The sequence below is a fragment of the Vespula vulgaris genome, chromosome 3 (assembly GCF_905475345.1).
Source record: "Vespula vulgaris chromosome 3, iyVesVulg1.1, whole genome shotgun sequence".
Lineage (NCBI taxonomy): Eukaryota > Metazoa > Arthropoda > Insecta > Hymenoptera > Vespidae > Vespula > Vespula vulgaris.
The window spans coordinates 4,604,944-4,629,882 of NC_066588.1; the positions used below are offsets into that span (position 1 = coordinate 4,604,944).

Below are 24,939 nucleotides of genomic sequence, written 5' to 3' on the forward strand. Positions count from 1 at the left end.
ATCTCTCTTTCTCTCTCTCTCTCTCTCTCGTTCTTCCTTTCTTTATCTATAAACGAGGAAGAGTATAGACGGTAGAATGAAGAGAGGAATAGAAAGAGAGAAAAGATCTACGAGCTCGTTCAGGAAGGATAATGAAATCGATCCGTCAGTTCCCATCGAGGATCAAGAAAGATCGCACCGCGGTACTCGAACGGAGTAATCGAGGATCTAGCCGCGTGTCTCGTCGTATATATATATATATATGTATGTATGTATGTATGTATGTATGTATGTATGTATGTATGTATGTATGTATGTATGTATGTATGTATGTATGTATGTATGTATGTGTATGTTTATATACATATGTGTGTGTGTATAGTAGTAGAAGTAACTCCTTTGCCGAAGGAGAAGCGTCCTTGGACGAGTGATCTAAGAAACGATAGCTGAAACTGAATCCCAGACGGGAGGATCGAGATCTGGCTAACGCCAGAAAGATTAATGATCGTTCATACGAGAAGTGGCGAACGTAAATCCGCGTCGCAACTCGAAAGCGAGTTTTTCCTCTTTCTTTTATGAACCTTTCCTCTACCGATCTCGTACTCACCTCCCCACTTTACGTTGTCCAATCTTATTTACTTCCTTCCTTCTTTCCTATACATTTTTTTTTACTTATTCTCGATCAATTCGATGACTTTGTTACTTTTCATCTAACTGTATAATCCTAATACTTTCTCTCTCTCTCTCTCTCTCTCTCTCTCTCTCTCTCTCTCTTCCTCTCTCCCACCCCTTTTGTCCTCACACCTCGTCATGCTTACGTTGGAAATCGTAAAGAATTTTTAATTACTTTGTTCGTTATTGTATTTATATTTTCTTATCTTTGTTCTATGATATTGCATTTGATATTACAAGTGGTCTGGATAATTTGTTTAATTACACGTTCAATGATTATTCCAATTATTCACGTTGGAATCAGAGAATTTCTTTTCTTTTTTGTTTGCAGAATTTTATTATCTACAAATTTGATAGTGTTTAGAATTATGAATAGATATAAATACAAACGAATAAATAGATACTGTGTTTGAATATTTAACTTTCATTTGTTATAAATCGTAAAATATATATATATATATATATAAAACTTGTAAAATAGGAATTAGCCATAAAAGAGATCTTAGCTCCTTTTTATTATTCTTTAATTTGTTCTTTCAAAAAGAAAAGGATTGTTCTTATAAAATAATCCTAATCTTTTTTTTTTTAGCTAATTTACTAATCACTTCCTTCGCACGAATAGTCTTCTTAATTTTCAACTTTTTCAACTTTCTTCCGATTATCATATTTCCAGGTTTAATCGAAAGCAAATAGAGGGTGGAACATTTGTTGAAGCCAAATTTATAGAGAATTTAGGATTTCAGGTTATCCTCGTAAACGTTACCACCACATAGAAACAAATTGCAATTCTGCCTGCAGATTATACCTATACCCGTAATATTCTACTATGGGATCGCGCCCCAAGAGAAATCCGTTCTCATCCCTTAACTCGAGTTAAAGCCTAGTTTACGATGAAACCTTATGCTCCTTCGTGCACAGCCTCCATAGACCTGAATTGCGTGAGGCAGGCACATTTGTCGTCTTTGTAAAAAACTCTTTCTAACCTCACGTTCCTTCGTTCGTTCATCCTTCTATTTCTATGTATATACATATATATATCTCTGTGCAAACGTGGGTGTATATGTATGTGTGTGTGTGTATATATATATATATTTTGTGTATATGCATTATAGCGAGCTTTAGATGCATGTCACGTGTTTAGCATTTTCTAATATATCGTTAACTCGTGAAACGTGCTTAAAACGTGATAAATAAAATAAAATCATTCTCGTAATTTTAAGGAAGGATTTATCAACCTGACTATTTTTCTTTTTTAATGATATACAAAAATATAATAATATATAATTTATATAGAATTTTATATGGATATATACAATTTTTTATTATTAGATTATTATAAAGTATAAAAATATATAACATATAAACTAAGAAGAAAACCATATTTTTAAAACTCGCTATAATTTACATAAATTATATAAATCCATAAATTTTTCGATACGTACATATATACATACATACATACATGCATACATACATACATACATACATATATATATATATATATATATATATATATATATATACACGTAGATCACGTCCATCATTTATTTTATACACTTACTTAAATATTTACAAACAAATAATTTTATTCAATTCCCAAAAAAAAATATTAACGAGACACAAATTCGGCAAATTCTCTCTCCTAATATTTCCATCTTTCTATGTACATATCTACAGACAAAAAATAAAAAATATCATTTATATCATGTTCAGTGTCAAGTAGTCCATCTTCTTTTTTTCTTTTCTTTTTTTTTTACAAGAGAGAAAAAGACGATTCCTATTTTAAAGAGGACAAATGTTTACGCGAATTTGTCGAGAAGACTGGTTGGAAAGGTAAATTTCATGACGCGACAGCACCGTTCACGATGACGGCGAAAGTCGTGTGTCATTGTGTCGGAAGATCAGCGTAATGACAGAGCGGCACGATGCCAAACATTGCCGCGTCCAATCGCAAACGTGGTCTTCTAACTGGTTCGGAACTTTCGCGCATTAACCGCATTCTCCTATTTCTTCTATATAAAAATAATGTCTCAGCATCTAATGGCTTTTTACATCGGATCTTTTAGAAAACGTCTTTCTTTTTATTCGTTCATTTTTTCCTTTTCTTTTTTTTTTTTATTTCTTCGTCGTTCGAATATTGGATAATAGCAAGAGAAGAAAAGAAAAATGAATTCTTATCAAATTCGTATGACGATGAGAGACGATAAAAAAAAAAAGAAAACGACGACAATTTCTATTGGAACAGAAATACGAATAATAAAAAAAGAAAAGAAAAGAAAAAGATACGTAAGAAAAAAACTGAAAATATCCATCGAGTAGAGGGACGAATCGAAGAAAGAAATTAAAAAAGAGAAATAAAAAAGAAAAACAAAATGAAACGAATGAAAAAAAGGAAGGCAAGAAACGGATTTTAAAAAGGAAAAGAAAAGGAAAAGAAAAAATAAGATAATATCTCGAACGATATCGAGCTGAGATTATAAAAATATTGCGATCAAAGAAGAAGGTAAGTCGAAGACAAATAAGAAGAGATCTAAAAAAAAGAAAAGAGAAAGACAGCGAGACAGATAAAGAGAGAGAAAGAGAGAGAGGGATGATATAGATATTGAAAAATCTTGAATGATGACGTAACGATAAATTAAAAGGGAAAGTGATAAGTGTTAGAAGGTTGAGAGAAACCCGATCAAAGGTACGGAAGCGACGAATACGGTAGCCCTAGCGGGATCAGTGCGATAAACGAACGATAAATAAACTCATAAACACCTCCCGCTAGAGGGGCTTCTCTCTCTCGTCGGTCGTCCATCTACTGACTACTATAGAGAGTAGTATATGTATGTAGATATCATGTGTATGTATATATGTATATATATATAATATGTACGTATATATATATATATATATATATATATATATATATATATATGTACATATGTGTGTATATATATGTATGTATATGTATATATATGTGTGTGTGTGTGTGTGTATGTGTGTGTGTAAATATATATGTAGGTATGTAAGTACACTTATACGTATATAAGTGTAACGTGTATATACGTACATATACTAGGTATGTGTATACGTAAATAGAAGATAGAAAGAGAAAGACACAAGCAAATAAGGATGCTCGTTATATTAGCGGTCGTTACGCTCGAGAAAGTTTTATTACTGGACAATGAGGCGAGCTGAGAGAGGCCACGCGTCGTTGAGAAAGAGAGAAAGAAAGAAAGAGAGAGAGAGAGAAATAAAGAGAAGCTATTCTCGATCGACATCGCGATTGGAAAATTTATGATTCTCGTAGAAAATATACGTTATAGAACGTGACGAATGAGAGGAAAAAGGAAGGATTAAAAAAAATAAAAGAAAGTATTTTTAAAATGAAAAACAACAAGAAAATGTCGGTACCGAACTCGAATAGCGATGTGCCGGTTCGTTCTCGCCGAGTTCCGATTTTAAAATGACGACTTTGAGATACGAGACACGAATTGGATCAGTTCAATGTATCAGATTCGAAAAATGAAAGATGATTTAGATTCGACCGATGGAAAGCCATGAATTTATATATATATATATATATATGTATATATATATTTTTTCTTTTCTTGACATTTACAAATTTATGTTTCTACTTTCTGAATGATATAGTTGATATATGTGATATTACGGCCAATAAGTAATGTTAGAATTTTTCATATCGAAAGATATTAGCGTTATTTATTTAAATATAAAATAATAAAAAGCTTTTCAATAAACGAAATATTCCACAGTGTTATTTATTAAGCATATAAAATACTAAACATTTTTTTTTTCGGTAAAATCATAATAAGATATACTACGAATCTTGGTATTACTCGTTGGCCAAACTAATAATTATGAAAATGAGATTTGAATTAGAAACTTGGAACAATTTTCATTGATCGTTTGTTTCAATCTAATAAAATTATAAAAACATTTTAAATCGTTTAAAAATTATCATAAACAAAATCAGGTTAATGTTATGCATGACTCAAATTTCACCGTAATAGCTATATTTATTAGATTTTATTGTACACACACACACACACAGACAGATACAGATATATAGATTAGAATGTACTAAAAATGTGTATGTTTTACAATGATTAAACATAATATTTCGATAGTTAGGACAAATCAATTTATTACACTTTATACATTTCACTGCATGTTTCTTATCTTATTGGGTTGAAATTTCACCGAAGATATATATATATATATATCCATTAAGAATTAAAAAAAAAATATTTAACTTAGGCTACTTTCATAATCACCGACTTCTAATATAATAAATGATACTTTATTGCATATCGCAATAATAATAAAATATAATGAAGCAGATAAAAACGGAAACAAAGTAAAAAACAAACCAAAAAACAAAAACAAAAAGAGAGAGAGAGAGAGAGAGAGAGAGAAAGGGAGAAGAACACGAAGAGATCGTGTTTTAGTTCAGATAACCAACTTCGTTACCGGTCGATCGAAAGTAAATACAAAGAGGAAGGTAAGAGCCTCTTGATAAATTTATTATCTCTCGACTAACAAGTTAGGTGACCAAGAACAAAAGAATCAAAAAAAATAAGAAGAGAAAAAATTAAAAAAAAAATATATATAGAAAAGAAAAAGAAAATAAAAAATGACAAGAAAAAAGAAAAAACCAAAAAATATGAGATTGAGCTACGATATGAATCTTATAGCACGTAGCCGATCATAAATAAAACTTTTAACGTTTACTTTTAAAATGGTAGTGAATACACAGAGATCGTTAACGAACGAACGAACGAACGAAGAAATGAACGAATGAACGAACATAGTCGAGCCTTTTCCTTAACGATCTTTAAAAATGCATCATCGGTTCGTTAACTCGAATGAGAAACCATCGGGGAGCGTTCCCTTTCGTCGATGTTAATAAACCGACTTTAATGGAGAAGAGACACGCGAGAATCACCTTACAATATTCCGATGACAATTAAACCCTTTGAGATTAATATGAACCTTTTATTTATTTATTATCACAAAGGAGAAACGAGATATTATTATGACTTTCTTAAAGGATAAATAATTATTGTTGATTAATTTACGATCCCTCGATTAAAGCGTATTTATATTCTAAGTAATTTTTTAGCTTTGTATCTTTTTTCACAATAATAGATTATTTATTTATTTATATTAACATTTGATATATAATATGTAATATTTAATATATGTAATATATAATAAATATTATAAATAATGTTATCATACTTTTGTGTATATAAATTTTTTATATATAAATTTTATCTGTTCTTGTATTTATATATATATATATATATATATATATATATATATATGTTGTACTTATATCGATGTATAATTTCATATAATTTGTTAAATAAAAATTCAAACACAACTATAAATCATCGTACATATATTGATCTTTGTATTGCGTTTAGATAAAAAATATATATTAACATATAATATTATAATATTTATTTACACAAAGAAATGCATTAATTTCTATGATAAAATATGCAAACGTTATAATTCTTGTCTCACATTTAATGAACCGAAAGATTATTAAATTATCATAAACAAATTTTCAAAAACGTATATTCGTCATACTGCGTTTGACACGAATAAAAAAGAAAATAAAAATCGATGAAGCGACCTTTGATCGAAGAAACTTAACAAAATATAAAAAAGAAGATAGAAGAAGAAAAAAATTCTCATAATCACGAAAAATCACGTGGAAAGTCGTATCGCAAGGAAGGACACACAAGTCGAATCGCGTAAACACTTGTTTTCACTCATGACGCGAGTCGAATCGAAAATGCGTCGATGATTTCGTGCCATTCGTATGTATATAAGTACGTTTGCATAGTTACATATCTACATATCCATGTATGTACATATATAAACGCATAAATACATACATATGTACGTATAAACATCTTTACCTGCAAACTTTCGATACTGAAATACTCCGGAGAATCACTTTTCCGAAGAAACGCCCTCGAACGGTGAAAGCAGCGAGTATCTCAACACGTGAGCCTGTAACATTGATTTCCTTGGGCTAATCCTAACTACGAAGAACTTGTCAAATATATACATACATACGTACATACGTGCATGCAAATATATACATATATACATATATATATCTACAACGTATATATAACTGATGTGTCAGTGAAATGACAAAAAAAAAAAAATTAAAAAATCAAAAAAAGAAAAAATGGAAAAGAAACGTCTAACGTTTATCAAACGTATAATATTATATCTATAAGTGTATGTTTGTGTGTGTGTGTGTGTGTGTGTGTGTGTGTGTGTGTGTGTGTGTGTTATAGAGAGAGGGAGGGGGAGAAAAATACATAAATAGAAAGAAACGACGTCTTGTTGGACGTCCGTCTGTCGTCTCTCTCTCTCTCTCTCTCTCTCTCTCTCTCTCCCTCTTTCTCTCTCTCTCTCTCTCTCCTTTCTTCCTCGACGATGGACGTCAATTTGTCGGTACACCGGTGCAAATTATTATCGTTTATACGTCCCCAGGCAATCGTTCGCAACTGCGTTGCGTCAACCTAAAGAGAAAGATAAAAGAAGAGAGAGAGAGAGAGAGAGAGAGAGAGAGAGAGAGAGAGAGAGAGAGAGAGAGAGAGAGAGAGAATAGTCAGCTTATGCATTATATAGTATTCATTTTTTGGCCGGCGGATACGGAAATGAAGACTGAGCGATCTTTCCTGAACGATGAACGATCGTACCATCCGTACGATGATCGTTTTATAGATTCGATATTGGTCGATTTGCACGTACATACATACATACATAAATAAATACACGGATAAATAAATTCATACATACATAGATACAATGTAAATGTGTTTCCTTTGAATTTAATCTTTCGAAACTATAAATTAGAACTATCCATCTATCGACCGTAAGATCTCGAACGATGAAATTCGAATTTCCGTTTTATCAGGTGATTTTAAAGATAGAGATTACAAGCTGAACGAATCCATCGAAATCATATAGATACATGATACTTATGTATGTAAATATATAATCTTTCTAAACGATAAATTTAGAACTATATATCATCTTTCGAACGTAATATCGCGAACTATGCAATTCCGGCAAATTTCCGTTTTATCACGTGATCTTATATGATAGCGATACTCGTATCAATGCACGAACGTATATATGTCTAAATCAATTAGATATACTTGGATATATTTAGTAGAGAATAATTTTTTTTTCTTTTTTATGGAAAATTTTAGATTACGAAAATACTTTTAAATGTAAAAAAGAAAAATAATAATAATAATAATAATAATAATAATCATTAAATAGAAATTCATCCATCTATCTATCTATCTATCTATCTATGTATCTATTTATCTATCGATCTATCCATCTATCTATATATTTTCATGTGTAGACGTGATCTATCGAATGATCACGATTTGCACGATCCTCCCCCTCTCTTATTTTATTCAGTATAGAGATTCATGGAGTCACACGAGACAAAACGTTCCCATCCTATCTGTCGAGTAGCTTATCGACACAATGTAGAATTGTAGACGTGGTGTACCTAGAGATTCGCTTTCTAAATCATTGCCTAGAATTATTCCGTGCAGTAAGACAGAAAAAAAGTGAGAAAAAGAAAGAGGGAGAGGGAGAGAGAGAGAGAGAGAGAGAAAGACAGAGAAGAATAAAAAGAAAAGAGAAAGAAAAAGAAAAAAAAAGAGATACGAAAAGAGACAAAAAGTCACCGAAAGAGATAGAGATAAAGAAAGGGAAAGAGAGAGAGAGAGAAAGAGAGAAAGAGAGAAAGATATTCGCATTGTTAATCGAGATCGAAATAATCGAGTACTAGACTAGTATCTCGGTCATGAAAGATGAAAAGAGTCGATTAGTTTATACTCGTTGAATTATCAAAAGAGAAAGAAAGAGAGAGATGCTCGCACGAGTTTATTTAACATTCTCTCTTTATATTTTTTGTCTGTTTCTATCTACCTCTCTCTCTCTCTCTCTCTCTCTTCATTCGAATTATCGAGAAAGAGAGAGAGAAAGAGAGAGATGTTTACGCACGTTTATTCAACGTTCTCTCTTTATATTTTTGTCTCTTTCTTTCTATACTCCCCCTCTCTCTCTCCCTCTCTCTTTCTCTCTCTCCTATCGTAGAAGAAAATAAATTTCTTAGATTTAGAGAGGGACAAGCACACGCGGTTGCTTTCTACGCGTAATGTCGGCCAATTTGATGTCTCTATCGATTGTTTCGACGTCCGATCGTAGAGAAGCCGTACTTATCGTGGAGACTCACGATTGGCAATGGCGAACGTCGAATAAATCAAACGGCACGTATTAGCGATGCACCTTCGTTATACCACTCACGATCCAAGAAGAATTTATATACCGTGCGAGAAAGCTCGCTGCTATCTTTCGGCTCGATCGTTCGACTATTAATCGAGATAGGCAAAATAAAAATTGATTATAACAACGATCGAGAGATTAGGTTATATATAAAGAAAGAAGGAAAGAAAGAAAGAAAGAAAAAAGAAAAAAGAATGGATCTTATGGTTGGATCGTTTTTAAATGAATGATTTGTCGTCCTTGAACTGAACTGACGAGATAAGTTAAGATATCTTCTTCTTCCTTTTTTTTGCATCTTTTTTTGTAGCATCTTTGATTAACAATTTATGAATAAATTAGAAATTATATATTATATATATATAATTTCTAATAAAAATATATATATAATTAAAAATAAATAAATAAAAAATATATATACAATTTCGAATAAAAATTTATGAACAATTAGTTCAATGTTTCATACGGGTTTATTATTATCACAAAAAAAAGAAACGAAAAGAAGTGAATTAAATCGATCGGATGTTAGATCAGAAATCAATATCTGTGATTAAGAAAAGAAAAAAAAAGTAACAGTGAAGAAAAAACTCGGAAAGAAAAATCAAGAAAAAAGGGAGAAAGGAAAAAACGAGGGGACGCAAAAAGTTAAACCCATATACCATCCTTTCTTATTGGAACCTCGAATGCAAAGTCACGCCTTCCGCGTATCGATTTTTCTTTTCTACGATCTATATATTCGTATATTTATAACAAAAAGCAGAAACAAGGAAAAAGAGAAAAGAAAGAAAAAAGAAAACAGAAAAATAATAAAGAAGAGAAAAATACGAACGCGACGTCGCGTCGCCGAAGGCGTCGGTCGTTCTCTCATACATACATACATACACATACATACATACATACATATATATATATATATATATATATATATATATTTATATACGTTTCTACATATGTTACGTATACGTATATGTGTATATATATGTAATAATAAGAGAAAGAGAGAAAGAGAGAGAGAGAGAGAGAGAGAGAGCTAGTTTGAGGGACGATTAAGCGATTATCCCCTCGATCGGCGAAACGTGCGAGATTATCCGCTTCCTGGTTTACGTCCGATCGCGATTATCCATACTTTTCTCAGGAAATTAATTAATGCTACTCGTTAAAGAGGGACGGCGCGATGTATGTAAGCCAAGGCTTGCATACGTACAAACGTACACATATGCATATATAGAGATATATAAATATATATATATATATATATATATATATATATATATATATACCACTTTCGTCGGGTAAGCAGGTACGAGACCGCCTCGAGGATCGATTCGAAGCCTGCCGCTTTTACGATATAATACCAGAGAAAATGATACTCTTAAAAATGGCCGGCGACACGTTCCAACTCGAGCCCCGACGATTTTACAACATTAAATGTTCTTTAAGATATAACGAATTGAATCCAATTAACGATTTCGATTTCGAATTCGATTGAATTCTTTATATATATATATATATATATATATATATATATATATATATATATATAAGTATGTATATCTGTTTATATAAATAAATAGGAGATAGAAACTAAGTAAAGTTAACTACTCATTGGAAATGATTTATACGAATATTGACATTAATAATTTATATTAAATCTTAAACAATATCTATATCATATGTGTATATATATTTATGATGTTTTTATTTGTCTCATTGTTTTCGATTTTCAATTAATTCAATTTTGTCTTTTATCTTTCATACCTTTCTTTTCTTTTTGTTTATTTTAAAGATAAAAATTATATGAATATTTAATTATTAATAAGATTATTGTATTATATTTAAATTTGTAATTGTTTTAAAAATAAAAATAAATTTCAACTCTCTCTCTCTCTCTCTCTCTCTCTCTCTCTCTCTCTCTCTCTCTCTCTCTCTCTCTCTCTCTCTTTCTCTCTCTTTCAAAACGATACGATACGATTAATCCTCAGCATTATATACGTTCGACATAAATCTAATAAAATATTCTTCGAAATATAATTCATAAAGGATGACGACGTTAAAACCCTTAAGGGGTTAAAACATTAATAAGGTTCAAGATCGAAGTATCGAGGAATGATTTCACGGTTTGTAGCGCGTAGAATCACGTTAGGTGGATCTCTATGAAGAGAGTAGAAATAAGGTTTCGATATCGTAAGGCTCGAGTAAAGATATGTATCTATATATATATATATATATATATATATATATATATATATATATATATACAAAACTATATATATATACTACATATATAAAACGTATATATGTACATACGTAAAAGGGCTGAGGCCCTTCGAGCGCTTACAGAAATATCTTGAGAAAGACAGAAACGTTGGCGAAACGAGGCTTGAGGAGAGGTAGACCTAAGATTTAAACGTTCGATATGAAATAGAGGCTTATGGGGGGAGGATTCTGCTTGAGAATGCAGATCTCTCTCGCTCTCTCTCTCTCTCTCTTTCTCTCTCTCTCTTTCTCTCATAATTCATATGGAATATACCCTCGGCATAATAATTGCCATGCACGCCTGTGAACGTGTGTTTGCATGTAAGTTACGAACGTTCGAAGTTGGTACCTATGTAGTACCTATATCCGCTTTGGAAAATCTTCGGCGCCACTACTACGTAAAGCAGGTGTGCCATAATCGGAGATGTAGTATCGTTTCTGTCTATTTTAAAAACGACAGTATGGAACTATAATTAGAAGTAAATACTTATGCATTTTATCTTCGAAAAGGGGAAGGAACGAAGACGAATGATTCATTTTATTTTTCACGCATTTATATTGTTAATCATAAATCTAAATACTTTTTTATTTCTCTTATTTAGTTTTTATTATTTGAATTTTTATTGATATTTTATTCTTTTTTCTTCTTGAATCTTTCATTAGTAAAAAATCTAATCAACATATTTTTAGTAAAGTATGATTCTTTTTTATCGTATTTCAATGTTATTTATAATTAATCTTCTTTCTTCTTTTTAATTATTAAAGAATGTAATGTCTATATATTATATTATATATATATATTTGTTTTTTATCATGTACGATAAAAATGTTATTCATCTTTAATTTTATTTATGAAAAAAACGATTCGAAAATATCTAACATTATTTAATGGAATGATGATAAAAATGATCCATTTTTTTCTGACAGAGAATTACAAAGTTTAATTCTAGAAATAAATCAAAAGACAAAAATTTTATTCGATCTAAGGATCTCTCGAGTAACGTCGACCCCTCGAACGCGAACTCGACGATATATCCGTTATTCGATCGAACCAGGAGAAAGATACCAACACACGCGAATGAAATACACACGATACGAACTCGTCGCAATCGTAAATCGTAATTCGTTGCACGACCGATTTTCCTTCGTATATGCACGTATATATACAAACACGAACACACATGAACACGCATATATATCTATATAAGTAAGTACTATAGTTACATACGCATCGGTCATCGTCGATAAAACTCAGTCGTCACGAATCGAACAGAATACGTGAATTCGAGTATGCGTTTCTCGATTTTCTCACGCTTTGTAAAATTAATTTAAAAAAAAAAAAGAAGAAGAAGAAGAAGAAGTAAAAATAGAAAACACATATAGAATGAAAAGAAAGATCTCTGATGAATGAAATAAAAGGTTAAGCAATATCTCTCTCTCTCTCTCTTTCTCTTTCTTTCTCTTTCATTCTCTTTTTCTAAAGTAAAGGATAATAGCAGGATTAATAAAAGAGATTTGTTAAATAGACTATTGTACCGTCGAAAAGGAAAAAGAAGGAAAAGAAGAAGAAGAAAAAGGAAGAAGGAAGAAATGAAATACCATGAGCCATAAAAAAAAAACATAGCTACGAAAATGAAATTAAAAAAAGAACTTACTCGAGAGGAATGAAACGTTCTTTATTTCTTACCGACGATAATTATCGTTTCTTATCGAATACCGATCGTCGGGTATTAAACGAATAAATATTCTCGAATGAAATCTCATTCGAGCATTGTCCTTTCATTAATCAATTTCAACGATTATTATGTTTTACATCGATACTTCCTATATCGCAATTTCGAGTTAATTCGATTCGAGCTTATCTCGATCTCATACTTTGTTTCTTTTATATCCATACATACATACATATACATATATAATATATGTATATATTTAAATATTATTAATATTATTGATAACCGACATGTTAATAAATTTTATATTAACAATTTAATAATCTTATCCGTCTTTAAAGAAAAAAGAAATTAAATAATATTGTTTAATTAATTATCGCGTATTTTATATAAATAAATAAATAAATAAATAAATAAATAAATGTATACATCGAATAACCAGAATTTTACGGAAGTCATACCGAGAAATTCTTTCTTACCAATTTTGTCTCTTACTCAACAATAATATAATAATAATAATAATAATAATAATAATAATAATAATAATATTAATATTAATAAAAATAACAATAACACATACAGGATACCGATCTTAAGTGTTGTTTGCCTTAAAGAAATTGAAACTGTTGGCACGTAACCGAGAGATAATCACATTTATATGGCAGCTTGGAGCATGTTCATTCCAAGAAATTCGATAGCAAGCAGCAAGAAAAAAGAAGGAAGTTTTTTTTCCTTCTTCTTCTTTTTCTTTCGAGATTCTCCAAATTGGTAAACTTCAAGTATTCGAGTTTTGTAACACCCTTTGTAAAAATGTTTGTTTGTTTGTTTGTTTGTTTCTCTCTCTCTCTTCCTTTTTTGTCCTTTTTCTTTATATTTTCAACACGTACGTTCCTAAGAATCCATATGGATCCAAGATCGATACGATAACGAAGAAGAGAGCGAACTAAAAGGAATCGAAATTGTATTCGAAATTCGAAAATTCTTTTTCTTTTTCGAGAAAAGAAAGCAGAGTAGATAATATAAATATCGATGATAATTAATGTCATGTCTCTTTCGATAAATAAAGAATATTATTAAGGAAAGATGGAAATATCGAGCCCTGATTTTCGTAAAAAAAATATTCGTTTATGTCGGTTAAACGTTTCCGTTAAACCAACCAAGGAAGACCGAGAATGATAATCTCTTGGACTTATCTTATAAATGGAAATCATAAAACCGAACGGAGAACTTATATATATATATTATATGTACACACATATATAACACCTTACGCATATATATATATATATATATATATATATATATATATATATATATATGTATGTTCATCGTGCATATATAAATACATATATATCTATATTCGATATAATATCAAGTTATTAAAGTCGCGTACGCAAGCTAGAAAGCGGCATTTGTATAAGTACTACAAGAGAAATTAGCATTAATAAAAGAGAAGTGTGGTGGGAGCCGGTTAGGCGTCCGATAAAAATCGTCAAACGTCGGTAGATATGTCTCGAGTCGTTAATTTCGTTGTTATTATCGATTCAAAGAAAATATTCATTATTCTCAATCAAGATTTATTAAGCTTCCTGTTAACTCTACGCACGTGACTCTACTCTTGCAACGACGACAACAATAACAATAACAACAACAACGACGACGACGATAATAATAATAATAATAATAATAATAATAATAATAATAATAATAATAATAATAATAATAATAGTCGTAATAATGATCTAAGTTATAAAAAAATAATTCTTTATATTTAAAAAGACAATAGAAATTTTGAGAAACAATTGAGAATGACGTTAAATGACGTTTCGTAATCACTGACACATATTGTTCTATATTTTTATTTTATAATAATTTCGATATAATATATGGATTTATTATCTTGACATTTCAGTTTATTCCTTCCTTCCTTCCTTCCTTCCTTTCTTTCTTTTTTTCTTTTTTTCTATTTTTATAAACTTAAGGTATATATATATATATATATATATATATATATATATATATATGTATATTTGTGTATGTGTGTGTGTGGGTATCTAAGTATGTATAGATATATATGAAGTGTTACGTAAAGTCTACACCGTGTCTCGATGTTCCAGCTGATTTTTCCGAGCAGACACGCTCTTAAGATCACACGAAACATGAATGGCCTGACGCGTGCATTGTACTTTCACCTGACACCGGGAGTCGAGTAATAACTCTGTCGTTGAGCTTAATTGGACTTCGACGGGATTCGCATGGCATCGGTGCCACTAGATTTATGAACATATTGTGTAACATCCTACGCGATGATCATTAAATCCTTTAAAATGAAAATATTTTAGATAATAATATAATATCTAAATAATTAAATATGTCTATATACATTTATGTATATATATATTTATTTTTTTATATATTTTTATATTATTATTTATATATATATTTATATATAATTATTTGTAGATATGTACATCTTAATTAATTGTTTATTATAATATTAAATTATTTCAATAGATATACATTGATATGCCTCTGTGTATGTATATATATCTACTCTTATATAGATATTTTATTATTATCTTTATAAATATATATATATATATATATATATATATATATATATATATTAGAGATCATATACAGATATGTACAACATTGAAAATAATGATAATAAATAAGGAGAACGAAGTTCATTTGTTATTGCAAAAATGATAAAAATCAATGTCAAGCAAAAAGAAAACTGGATTAACCGGCTTTTGAAACGAAGAAGACTTCTTTTTCTCTTCGACGAGAATATAACGGAAACAAAATCTCAAGATTTCTTCTGTATCAAATCGATATCTTGGTAGTAATGAATTCTTATTTATCGATTACTCACCACTGGTCGAACTGTACTCGCCGATGTATCGCCTCGTTAAATATCGGACGACCACCGCTGAAAAGAAAAAGAAAAATTGTTAAATTATTTTCTTCTTTGTTTTTTAAACAAATTCAGTTGTTTGAATTATAAGAATGAATTAAAAGAAAAAGAAAGAAAGAAATAGTATAATGAATATATTTACATATACTTGAAACAAATATTTTCTTCATAAAACATATGATAAAGAAAAAGAGAAAAATATTATTATAAAAATATATAAATTATATATTAATATTTAGTTGCTAATTATCTATCGAGAATGAAAATTTTCTATCGTGAACGTGATTTTAATAAAGAATATATTTTTCTTTATAATATATATACATACATATATATGTGTATATTTAATAATTTGTATATATTTATATATATACAAATTTCATATTATAATACTTAGTATCAAGATTTCAATAAAAAAAAAAAATAGTATAGTAAGTATCCGAATTAAATATCTAACATTCGTAAATATTTAAATGTAATATTACAATATCCAATTTGTTATAGAAATTTTAATAAAAAAATAAAAAAAATAGTATCCAATGAGTATAACTTATTTAGATTTCATTCTAAAATGAAATCATCTGTCACGTTCTAATTCGGTTTCATGATTTTATTAATAAAAGACACCTGTCAGCTGATCGCGTTCAAGTATTACATATCTACATACCAAGCCATCGAGAATAATTAACACGCTTTTCCTGTCCGGTTGGGCTAATTGGCGTTGATAAATTTGACAGCTGCCGGGCGAGACGTTAGAAAGCAAACCTCCTGGCGTGCATTTATGAATTTAATTTAGTTTACTACTCTTGCTAAATGTTAACAAAAATTTCTAGTCAATTCGAACGGTTCGACAATTCGATAGAAAATTAATTCGAAACACTGTCATTAATTAACTTTCATTAATAATCAATTTATTCGATAATTATCGCAATTTCGTTTAATTAACACAATAATTAACCAATAATTAACACAATTATCTAATTCAATATGACTTTTCAATTTTATAAACAGTATAAAAAATGTCAACGTATTTCGTTTAAACGAAATTACTATTAGAAAATTATTTTCTATACGTAAAGACGAATATAGAAAAATTTCATTCAAATATAATTTCGTAAATTTCGTTGTCCCGTTGAAGATACTTTTTATATCAATTAACACGAAACTAACGTTGTTAATCTATTTATGAATAAAATCAACTATATTTTCTTTATGATAAATGTATGAAAAAAAAATAAAAAAAAAAAATAAAAAAGAGAAGAAAAGAAAAAAAAATAAAAAAGATAAGGATGACGAGAGTAAATGACCAAGTTTCAATATCCAATTAAATTTTAACGTTCTCACGATATAATCTTAGAGATAACAAGGAACAATAATAAAAACAATCAACAATTATCGTATATCGAGAAGTTTCTCGAATAAACTCATGCGAATGAGTTTCCTGGCTTGCAATCGAACCTGGATAACACGTACGCTTACGAGGCATGCTTTCATCGCATCGATTATCCTTTCAACGCAATAATTCAACGGCGGTAACGATCGAACTTGTGCTTCGTTCGTTTATACCGAAAGAAAGAAGAAACCGGAGAGGCATCGATAATAACGCGTAAATTATTCGAGCACGCACGATAACTATGATAACGATCGATTAATTATTTCAATTCGCCTATTCGCGACTAATTATCCGACTGTTAAACTCTTTTTCATTAACATATAATATAAAAACACATTCGTATAAATCATGAAAATTATTTTTATTTTTCTCTTACATATATATTACAAAAAAAAAAAAGATAGTAATAGATATTGAAATGAAAAGAAGAAAAAAAATTGTTAAAACCTTGTCAAACATTTTCAATGAAATAATTTAAATCATTGTGTGTTTGTATACGATTAAAAATCAATCGGTATTAATAGCGTGTAATCAGCGTCGGAGCGATTGTGGGTAATTTGAAGAAAAATAAAAAGAAATATATGAAAAAAGAATAATTAGAAAAAAAATAGAAAACAACGGAAAGCTCATTTCTAAGCTTCAAAGAACACAATCGATAAAGTGAAAATTATTCGTAGCGGAATTCGTAGTCTTACACCACTTTCACGTACTTTCTAAAGCACCGGGACGCCGTCTCCATTGCAAAAGGATATTATTGCTTCTCTATTGGTTATTTAACTTCTCTCTCTCTTATTACTTCCTCCCAGTTCGCAGCTCATTTTTATCCGGGACGATAATCGAACCGTTCTGTTCGAGAAATTCACGATTGAATGTACATATATATATATATATATCTATATGCATGTATGTATGTATGTATGTATCTATGTATGTATGTATATATGTATTTTGTTGTTAAGTAAAAGCTTTGTATTGTTTCACGTTCGATCTTTCAATCTATCGAAACCGACATTCAATTACTATACTATACGAGTATGCTTGTTAGGAAATAAAATACGTGACGTTTCATTAATAAATCGAACGCTTCGAGTTAAATGAAAAATAAAATAAAATTTGTTTCATAAAAACGTTCCATCGAATGAGCCGATAATTACGAGAATGATTACTAATTCATTTCAATGTATTAAAATATATTTATTATTATTAATAGACCACTTTCATAATCGTCGAAGCTTAAATATTAATCTCTTTCTTTTTATATAAACATATAGAATCTCAAATTGCATGATATAAAATTCAAGTGAAATCGGGATGAACGTTCTCAATTAGTGTACCACCAGTATCACGTATTTCAAGTTAATTGTTAATTAATGAACACTTTCGAAATTTGTTAAAAAAGAAAAAAAAAGGAGACAAAAAAGAAAGAACGAAAGAAAGAATGTAAGAAACTTCAAAAATAATTCGATTAATAAATTTCTTCGAAGTAGAGTAGTTAACATCCTGAAAAATAGCTCCACTGTTGATACTTTCCCCTATTTGTCTGTCTGTTTCTCTTTCTCTCTATCTCTCTATCTCTCCCTCGTTCTTTCATCTTCTCCTTCTTCTATCTTTACACGAGATAAAAGCTACATTATATCGGAGACGCAGCGACAGTGTAACGACGATCGTGCACAGTCCCTCGCTCGTGAATTTGCACTAATCGAGGAGTAACATAACGATAAGAACTGCCGGACGAAAGAGTCTTCATATAAAAGGTTGATAATCGAAAAACGAAGAATCGCCATTTCCACGTTGAAAATGATATTTTCAACTTGATTATAAGATATACCCGACGTTTACTTTTCAAATACTGCGCTACAGTTGAATAAAATTGTTCATTGGTTTAAAATGATTACACGAAGAAGAAGAAAAAAAGAAGAAGAAGATATAAAAGAAATTTCGATAAGGATCATCGATCGATCGATGATCAATCAATTTTCGATCCATCCAAATGATCTGCATTTTTTCTTTTCTTTTTTTCTTTTTTTCTTCGGAATCTCTTCTTCTTTTTCTTCTTTTTTTGTATTTTTTTTTTTTCTTTTTGAATCATTCCTTCGATCGTTTATCTAAAATCGTAGATAGGGAGTATCGATCGTAAATTCGATCGTTCGTGATCTCTTTAACAACGATCATCGATTACTTCGCGTATATTTACGAACATAAATCCTTGACCGACATATTTACGAGCTACTTAGAAAAGATTTTTTTCTCTTTTTTTTTTTTTTTGTTTAGATACTCCCAGTGGCCTCTTTCGTAGATATTTTTGGCAGGAGTAAAATGAAGTAATTATTTGGACAGAACGTGGAATATCGCCTGAACGATATTTCGAAGATACTTTCGATTGAGAATCTTTTTAAATCGTCGATGCAACGATCTACGAGAGAGAATATAAAGGGTTCGTGAAATGTTTTTAAATCACATCTACCTGTTCCTTTTACATTTGATTTTCTTACAAGCAAAAAAATCAAACTTACATTTCATCCCTCTCCTCGAGTTTCTAATTCGAAAATATAACGTGAAATAGAAAACGAAAAATTAATAATCTAAAAATTCACAAGAAAATATTACGAATTTGTCAAGACTACGTTCATCGATTTTTTTGTAAATCAATATTGTTAAAACCTTATCGTTTGAAAAGAACATACAAAACTACGAGGTAATAAATAAAAAAATCTATAATCTATAAAAAAAAAAACGAAAGAAAAAAAAAATAGAAAATTATCACGATATTATCGAAATCATATATATCTTCTTTCCTCTTATATCGATCTTACTATTATAAAAAAAAAAAAAAAGCAAAAAAAAAGAAAAGTAAAATGGTAAAAAGTCAATCTCATCTCCAAGTGATAAAATACGAAAGAGAAGAGAAATGCGAATTAAGAAAGAGATATAACGTTTGTGTGAGATATCAAAAGAAATCTCGAACTTTTGACTTCCATCTTCGATTACGTCGAATGTACAAAGTTCCGTGTCTCTCTTTCTCTCTCTCTCTCTCTCTCTCTCTCTCTCTCTCTCTCTCTCTCTCTCTCTCTCTCTCTTTCTTTCTCTTTTCTTTTTTTTTACAATCTTCCTTTCTTTCTTTCTTTCTTTCTTCACCTTCTCGTGAGGTTTCCACCAAGAGAGTCACCGACTGCGGCGAGGACAGATTTATAAACGGTGTATATACGAGAGCTCGACGAGTACAGAGCGGCACGGATCTATGTACCCAATAAGTCTTCGAGGGTCGAACGAGAGGCTACGAACGTCGGCGACATGTTAAGTTCTCTCGTACGCTTCGCAAAGCAAACGAAGAAATTTATGAAGCGCAGTCCTCACGAGAACACCGTTCTTCTTTTCTATACGTGTATCTTATTCTATACTATCTATATGTATATATGTGTATTGTGTATTACATGTGTATGTATGTATATGTATATTGTAAATATATATATATATATATATATATATATATATATATATATGTATATATATATATATATATATATATATGTATATGTATAAGTATATGTAACGTGAATGGGTCTCTTCTCTCGATACACGATGATCACACAACGATCGATCTTTGTACGATGAGTCGTGCTTTTCCGGAAGTTTTCGACTATCGATATTAAAAAAGAAGTAGCTCGAAGAATATTATTGTCTTTCTTTCTTTCTCTCTCTCTCTCTCTTTGTCTCTCTCTCTCTCTCTCTCTCTCTCTCTCTCTCTCTCTCTCTCTCTCTCTCTCTCTCTCTCTCTCTCTCTCTCTCTCTGTCTCTATCGTTGGTTTAAAAATCAAAAGATCTTTATCGACATTATCGAGCAAAACAACAGGATTTATGTCTCGTTTATAGATCGAAATGGGATCCATGCATGGATCAACGATGATAAACGTTTTATTCTCCCAAAGACTTACGTAATCTTGATCGACGTTATTTAATCTCCGCTCACGCTTTTATCGAAGATATCGATGTTATCGAGATATCGAGTTAATACGAAGAATGAATTAACGATAAACAAAATCAAAAAGAGAGAGAAGACAGAAAGAGAGAAAGAGAGAGAAGGCAATAAAGTAGTTGATTATAAATTTTTCCTATCATTCATAATACCATCTACGAGTTTCAAAGAAAGAATACACATAAATACCTATCTAATTTCTTGCAAATTCGTCAGGCCATTAATATTACTACTCTGAAAGCATTGACGAGAAGTTTTACCTCGAAACGATTTAACGAGGTACGAGAAGTATAAAAATAGCATCGCGTAAGAGAACACGAAGTTAAGAGCGAATATGGTAGACTCGATGCATCCTTTTATCGTTGACTCATAATGTATGAGAGAACGAAAATATTTCCGAGAAAAAATGAATGTGGAATAATTGAGAATTATTAATAAGAAAACAACAACGAAAAAAAGAAAAAATAAAAACAGAAGCAAAAAAAAAGAAAAAAAGAATATACTCAATTTAAACACATTATCGAAGAACTTTCCTCACCTAGCCCATTCTATTTCGGACGGCGCTTGATGATTTTATCAAAATTTTTATTAATTTCATTTTATCAATTAATCAAGTTTCTTTTTTTCAATACTTTCTTCTCCTTTGCCGTTCAAACGTTTCACCGAGATAATTCTCTCGCTTTTTTTTCTTTTCTCTTTCCGTTCCAAAAATTCTGGACAACGATAAAAAGTAGCGTCCTTTTTACGTTGTTTAAAACATTTTGTCTACATATTTTATTTTATTTATACATTATATATATATATATATATATATATATATATTCTTTGAAAGATATATATATATATCTTTCATATATAACTTTTTTATGTGGCACGAAAAAAAAAAAGAGAAGAATAATAATAAAAAGAAAAAAAAAAGAAAAGAAAAATTCTCCACGACATCTAACCCCCTGGATCTATGGATGAAAATAAAAGAGGAAAAATTCGTAAGTACATGTACATTATATACGGTATGTAAGAGTACGTAGGTACATAGGTACGCGTATATTCGTATATATCAGGTATTTATATGTATAGTAAGTTTCAAATAAGGGCGTACACGATGTTTTCGCAAAGAGTCGCGCGCATCGTTCGAAAGAGGATGCGCTTCGTTGCCTTGCAAACTCTCTGCAGTATCCTTTTCCTTTTCTTTCTCTTATTTTTCTTCTCCTTCTTTTCTTCCTTCTCTCTCTCTCTCTCTTTCTCTCCTACTTATCCTTATCCTCTTCTTCTTCCTAGCCGTTGCTTTTATCCAGGATGATCGTGGCCGTAATTACTATTTTCTTACGTGCACCACGCGCTTATCTCGCGTGCATCTATCGGTGGTCCACGTATAGAAGCGAATAGAAGTTAGAGTAGAACGTATCGCATCTTTCTTCTCTCTCTCACTCTCTCTCTCTCTCTCTCTCTTTCTCTTTCGTTCTCTCTTTTGCACTCTTTGCCTCTTCCACGTTACACAGGATTCTCGTCTATGCGACTTAATCTACCTTCCTCTTCTTCCTCTTCTTCTTCTTCTTCTTCGTTCGTTCTTTCTTTCTTTCATTCTTTCTTTCTTTCTTTCTTTCTTTCTTTCTTTCCTTATTTTCTTTCTTCTTCTTCTTCTTATTTTTCTCTTGTATGTATCGTCCTCTTTGTACTCACTCAACTGCCCCCTTCCTTTATCATCGACCCCTATGTAATAGGGTTTACGTAAACGATTTTCTTTACTCGTTGACTCCAAAGTTAAAACGAGAAGCTATCAAGGTCAAGATCCTTTAAACGGATCGATGAATCAACGAACGACCGTACTAAATGAGTTCAAGTTCTCGAGAAATTCGTTCATTTGAGATATCGGCCGAGATAATCCGATTAATTCGATATCGAGATATCGAGATATCTTAATGAGCATTCTCATTCGATTATACACGGATATTTTTTTTTTTCTTTTTTCGATCTTTTTATTATATCGTTGTATGATCAAATAACGTAGAGCATAATCAATAATTTGTTTAAAAATATATTCAATTAGTATTGTTTAATGTTATTAAAATAATTGAATATAACATGATGTATCATAAGTAACTCGAGAAACTTTTTTTTTATAAAAAAATATATATGTAATCATATTAATAATCATGTCAAGTAAGTACACAAATATTAATAATAAATAATAAAGCAAATATATATATTTATAATGAATAGATATATTATACTAAATAAAAAGGAAGAAAACATAGTTTTAAACGTACATTCGATACGATCAAGCGAACGTTCAAAATCATGACTTTTATATAATGTCAAAAAAATAAAAATAAAAAAAAATAAAAAAAAGCCTATCTTTTTCGTATCATTATCCTCAAAAGGAATGAACCGAGGACAATAAGAGGAGAGTCCTTTTTACAGGACACGCTTCATCATTCTGTTCGGTCACACTCGCGAAGTGATCGCGTGAATCAGGATAACGCAAGAAAGGACGAGAACGTAGCTATATATACATACACACACATACACACAAACATATATATATGTACGCTATGTATATTCGTATATATGTAGTACGTACATTACCTACACTGTGAATTTGGACACGGCGATAAATCCTCGTAAAATCGGCGATTCACTCGGTGGTTAACCCGAACGACTCGTTTCCTGAAACGAACCAGCGATGTTCTCGCAATTTGTATCTTCCTCGCCTCGTTATCGAGGTCGAACTTTCGACCGGGAAGAGAGGTAAAAAAAAATAAAACCACACACACACACAAAGAAAAAAGAAAAAGAAAATGGAAAAAAAAAAAGAAGTCAAACCACCATTTCTTGAACGTCGCATCGTATAAACGATATAATACAATAAAAAAGAGCTAGTACATTACAATTTTTAATTAATTATTATCACTTACATTAATATTGATATTAGAAAGTTGTATGATTATATAAAAAATCTAGTACAATTTCTAATTAGCTATGAAAACTTATATCTATATTGTATTATATTAATATATTAGAAATGTATTTCTATAAATTTGTTATACGATATTATTAATTTTATATTTTTTATCATTTTGAATGTATTTAAAATTGAATAATTATTATTACATAATATTGTTAATAAAAATATTGAAATTAATGTCGGAAAATGAGAAGCAAAAAAAATTACCTATGACAGATCTTAATCAGTCTATTATAAATGAGTTATCGTACCTAAATATAGCTACTATAATATTTAATGGAATATCAATAATTATATAGTAAATATAATTAATTTAGACCAACGTCTTTATCATAAATTAATTTGTTACATTCTTATATCTAATCATATTTACAAACGTTTTAAATTAATTGACGCATAAAATTAAATTTGACGATCTTCTTACTAATTAACAGGAATTCTTTCGTCAATTCAATTCGTTACAAAATGTAGGAAATAATAAAAATAAAACGAAATGGAAAAACAAATATTCGAAAAAGAAACCAAACGGAAAAACAAAAAATAAATAAATAAATAAATAAATAAAAAATAAAATTGATCCGTAGTCATTGCTCGAATTTAAATCGTTTCTACGAAATCGTAATATAATTATACTTTATGGAGTTTCTACCGAGTCTGAACTTTTAGTTTCATCGAGGCCACTTTAAACGACGACAAGGATGACAATGATTACAACGACATAATAAAATTCATTTTCAAGGAATCGTCGGTTCTCGTACG

General features: G+C 30.1%; 1 protein-coding gene across 3 annotated transcripts in view; it reads right to left on the reverse strand.

Annotated features, from left to right (window-relative positions):
* The window catches only part of LOC127062475 (ras-related and estrogen-regulated growth inhibitor-like), a 79,877-nt gene that overhangs the window by 47,067 nt on the left and 7,871 nt on the right, over window positions 1-24,939 (reverse strand). For all 3 annotated transcript variants that reach the window (XM_050990756.1, XM_050990757.1, XM_050990755.1), the window contains exon 3: window positions 15,808-15,864. In XM_050990756.1, coding sequence (XP_050846713.1) covers window positions 15,808-15,864 — 57 coding nt within the window. The remainder of the gene's footprint in view (window positions 1-15,807; window positions 15,865-24,939) is intronic.